A 4872-nucleotide genomic window follows, 5' to 3' on the forward strand; every position below is an offset into this window, starting at 1 on the left:
GGAAGCTGTACAGAACGTCTCTGACTCTGCAGAAGGCCCTCATGATTCTCATGTTCGGCTTCAGCGCTGCAGCTAAAAAACACAGATAAACTTTTCTAACATTGGATACAGGTAAACAAAATTGCATACCACCTTTATTTTCTGAAAAGAGGACCTATTAAGGATCGCCACTGTATAAAATATGATTTTTTTTTTTTTTTTGCCTTTTGAGCAGCTCAGCTTTAGTGCAACAAGCATGCAGTGAAAGTGGAGCCTCCTTCATAGCAAATCTTTAGTGCCTGCTGAACACGGGCACGAATCAAAAGAAGTAGGAGCTGAAAACAACATAAGGGCTAAGAAACAGACTCAAGTACACTTACTACCACTTTTGAAAAGGAGGGGATAAAGAATAAACAACAAACAGTGGAGTTCTTGGTAGGTTTTCAATACATCCCACCTGTGTTCCCTTGATTATCTATCTCCATATGTACGTATCCCCCTCTGAGCCCAAAACAAGCCACAGGCAACCCGAGTACATAAACATATTATACAGGACAAGCAATCACTAGTCATAAAAAAAAAATAATGAAATGGTGCAGTGAATTAATAGAAGAAATTGAAATGTGCCTTTTATTTCTAAACACAGGCTCTACAGAAATGGAGAGCGCTGATAGTTTTCTTATTTTGGAATATGTGAAGTGATGTTGAAAGTAGAAAAGTCCAAATAAATATGTTTAATGCTCATTACAATACATGTCTGTAGGCTAACTGTGGTTAGCTTTTAGCACGTACTGAAAACAGATCAAACCCGTCCACATTTCAAAGTTTTAGTTGCAGCTTCATGAAATCAAAAGAAAAAAAAACTAGAGCTGTTGCTAAAGTTGCTATAAAGGAGTGGTTGTGTCCCACAACCAGTTCTGTTCATTTATTCTCCCATTCTGGTGGTACAGTAAAAGTAACATACAGCTGAGGCCTTTGCTACAACAGCCGACTGCGACGGACTGAGCTGAGGAAGCATGTTAGCATCAACATGCTTTAGCATCAACGTGCTTCCTCAGCTCAGGTTGCTAACTATTGGGAAGTGATCAAGTGTCCAGCACAGTAAAAACCTCCAAACGGTTGACTTGTGAAGTGGTGTGTCTCCCTCTCAGTCCAACCCAGAGGATTTTGGAGACCTTGTAGAAAGCATGGCATATTTAAAACCCAAGTTGTCGAGTCTAAACAGCAAAACGGATTAAACTTATCTTTTGAAACACGGCATAAAAACTGACACGGATCAGCAGTTCTTCAGAAATATTAACGTATGATTTACATCACCCTCCACAATTATTGACACTTATAGAAATGAGTAAAAAAATATCTTGGAATAAATTAATGTTTTACTGCAGTAGCATCAGTTTGCATTAACCGTTTTCAGCAGCTTTCTAGCAGTGACCATGATTTACCCTTTGACATTTCCCTCATTGTCTGTGGGAAAGATAATCATGGGTCTTTTGTCCCATTTCCAGTTGTTTTAAGCTTTTTAAGTATTGGTCTGACTGTAAATATGGACAATTTGAGATTAGTAGCAATTTTTGAAGCGATTTTATGACTTAATCACTCTTCAAATTAGGAAAGACGGGAACATTAAAGTGAGACGCGTATACTAAATCTCTGGAGAACAGGACATTTGTGTCTCATATCAATAACCCAATAAAACAAAATTTGTATCAATTAAAATAAAAATGTAAAAAGTATACAATGGGAAATGTTTCAGAGACATTTATAGATACTGTAAGGGTTGGCAAGCACATTTTGATATTTTATTCCTGAATTAAGAAAAAAAACGGTTTTCAACACTTTTCAGTGTATTACTACGATAAAAGGTACATTTTAAAATGTTTATACACTTTTACAAGGAGTGCCAATAAACATGGAGGGTGCCATTTGTCCTCATGTTCAGTGTCTGTGATATGAAGACAGATTATGTTGATTACAATGCATTTTCCACTGAAAACAGCAAAATCATACTTCCCATTACCTCAGATTTAGGCACCGGTGTCTATTTATGTAAAACTTAAATGTCAATATAATGCACATATAAAACATAACGGAATTTGATTAGCTTTGCATGTATAAAACAAAAGCTTTAGACTTAAAAATAGTGAATATGCAACAGGTAATGAGCGAACAAGAGAAAGTTTCAAACACAGCTTCATTGCTCAGCAGCATCTCAAATTTGTTTAAAAAGCGACGTGTGGGGGTCCTTTTGGTGCCAAGATTTTGCTCGGGCACAGCCGCAGACTTCCTGCAATGCCACCTGTTGTCCCGGCAACCGCTTCAGACCATGGAAAAGTGGCAATTTATTTTCACACTGTGGCATTTCCAAGGATCAAACAAACAAGATACAGCGTTTTAATTGGTGATCTTAGCTGGACACAGTGTGCTGTGTGCAGATAACACCGCTGCGTTAGACCCCCTCTGTTTTCAGTTAGTGGACTTTGCCAACTTCACATTTAGTTTACAGACACAGGAGTGGTGCATTCATTTAGATTTGTGGACGCGTTTAAAATGTTTACCCTCTAATTTAATGACAACCAATGGCTTATAGGACAAGGTTTAATCAGAGCAGGTAAGCAGGTGATGGAGATGAAGAAATGCAGAAATGAAAACAGCAACTAGTTGCATAAAATTTGAAAGGAATTGGATTAGTCACTGCTTAGTTAGCTACTGATGATGGTGTAATCGCGTGGTGTTAATTTGCCCTCCAGTGTGCCTCACAGTGAGCTTGGTTGTGCTGCTACTTCATCTAGCTGACAGCGCCTTTTAATGAGAGTGAGCGCGGCGCTGGATGTCAGGAGAACAATCCGGAGGAATTAGAGGCAACGGATCGGCTGATGTTCTCTGTTTGTGTCTCCGGGCCCTGGGAGAATCCCATCGACTCCCCTGCTCATTAGGCTGCTGCCTTTGTCAGACAAAAATAAAATAGATATTAGGCAGAAAGACAGGGGAGGGCGCTGGGATGAATGTTTAATTGGGTGCTCGGCACGTTGTGAGTTTTTCCTCCCCCCCCCCGTCCCCCCAGTCTCGCGTTTACCTCAATCGGCGGCGGGAGTCGGGGGAGGGGAGGGGAACGTAACGGAGTGTTTGTACTCTCGGCTCTGTGCGTCTTGGGCGGATTTTCGTGTCGGTTTATGTGGAAATCTGAAGCATCTCGCCGCGTCATCGTTCCCCGGCTCCTGACACCTCTCGCTGGGGAGATGGAGCTGCAGCGTCAGCCTCATTAAGGCCTCCACTGTCTCGCTAATGAATCGATTGTGTGGTATCAGTGCTCCTGGCTGGCGCTCCCACCGTGCCGCTCCACGCCTCCTCTGGGGGCCTCCCTTCCACTGAGCTCTTAATCAGGAAACAGCCCTAATTACCCTACCTTCCCCCCCCCCGAACCCCCATTTAATGTTGCTTCCTTCTGCTCCATTGCTCTCTCTTACTCGTTTTTTCCTCTCTTTCTCCTCACAACTTTATCTTTACACTCCACCGCCCTCTTCCCTTTGTCCTCCTTATCTTGCCGTTTCTCATTCTGTCCGTCTCTCTCTCCGCTATCATGCCTCATTCAACGAGCTTAGATTGGGTGGAGGAAGGGGAAGGTGAGGGGACATTTGGGAACAACTACAGCAGCTTATATTACAGCAAAACAAGAGGGCAGTGATGAAGTTTTAGGGCTGATGATACGAGAAGATGAAGGCGACGTTTGGCGGTGTTGAGAATCAAGTGGAGTTGATGCATAACAAAGAACAAAAAAAAAATATAAAATAGAAATAAAGAAAAGCCTCTGTCCATCCTATTGTCTCCCGTGTCCGCTTATTCTTTAATACACCACTTCGTACACAGTGGCCTTCTTGTCGCCGGAGCCCGTCACTATGTACTTGTCATCTGGGGAGACGTCGCAGCTCAGCACAGATGAGGACTCCTTGGACTGCGAGTGGTTGAGAAGAACGTTGACAGATGGGGAGAAACCCAGAAAAGAGAGAGAGAGAGAAATGAGGAAAGAATTAAAATATGACTCAACGGTTAATCCTCCACCACACGAGACATATTTGCATTTCAAAACAGTCGGCAATTATCTCCAAACAGACAAGCTCCGCAGATCCTGCTCCTTTCTAGAGAAATGCTGCCTCTCTGAGGGCGGGTTGAAGAAGTCCAACGGCTTCCACGCACTGCTTCCTTTTTCTCCCCCACCCTGTGCCAGAAAGTAGGACCTGTGCACCTGGTTTCGGATGGTCTAAAACTGCTCCATCATCATTCATTCTCCCTCTATTCATCACAGGTTCTCCTCCCCGTTCCCTCTCCCGCTCCTGTTGACTCTCTAAACTCCTCAGCCCTCTCCCGCTTACATGCGCAGCGGGGCTGTCAATCATCGGCGCACAGGGGAGAGACCATCTAACACAGGTTTCTTCATAGTAGAGCGAGGCAGCAGGAAGCGGGGGAAAAAATAGAAAGTCCAGAAGGAAGAAATGCACTGACAGTTTAAGAAAACAAAACAAAGACAAATGGGGAAAACTACGGAGCCCCTAAGGGGACATGGAGAAAAAAAAAAAGGAAAGAAATCCCGACTTATTACCGGGAGATCCCGAGAAACTAAGTCGAGATCTCGAGATCCCGACTTATTATCGCGAGATCCCGACTTATTATCGCGAGATCCCGACTTATTATCTCGAGATCCCGACTTATTATCGCGAGATCCCGAGAAAATAAGTCGGGATCTCGAGATCTCGAGATAATAAGTCGGGATCTCGCGATAATAAGTCGGGATCTCGAGATCTTGACTTAGTTTCTCGGGATCTCGAGATAATAAGTCGGGATCTCGAGATAATAAGTCGGGATCTCGAGATAATAAGTCGGGATCTCGAGATAATA

The 4872-nt window shown here is 43.1% G+C and overlaps 1 protein-coding gene across 3 annotated transcripts in view; it reads right to left on the bottom strand.

Moving 5' to 3' along the window:
* Window positions 1-202: 202 nt before the first annotated feature.
* The window catches only part of tle2b (TLE family member 2, transcriptional corepressor b), a 56031-nt gene continuing 51361 nt past the window's right edge, over window positions 203-4872 (bottom strand). For all 3 annotated transcript variants that reach the window (XM_015033169.1, XM_015033170.1, XM_015033168.1), the window contains exon 17: window positions 203-3931. In XM_015033169.1, the coding sequence (XP_014888655.1) occupies window positions 3824-3931 (108 nt within the window). In that variant the 3' untranslated portion in view covers window positions 203-3823. The remainder of the gene's footprint in view (window positions 3932-4872) is intronic.

The sequence above is a fragment of the Poecilia latipinna genome, unplaced genomic scaffold (genome assembly GCF_001443285.1).
Source record: "Poecilia latipinna isolate Pla-1442-1.1 unplaced genomic scaffold, P_latipinna-1.0 Scaffold258, whole genome shotgun sequence".
Taxonomy (NCBI): domain Eukaryota; kingdom Metazoa; phylum Chordata; class Actinopteri; order Cyprinodontiformes; family Poeciliidae; genus Poecilia; species Poecilia latipinna.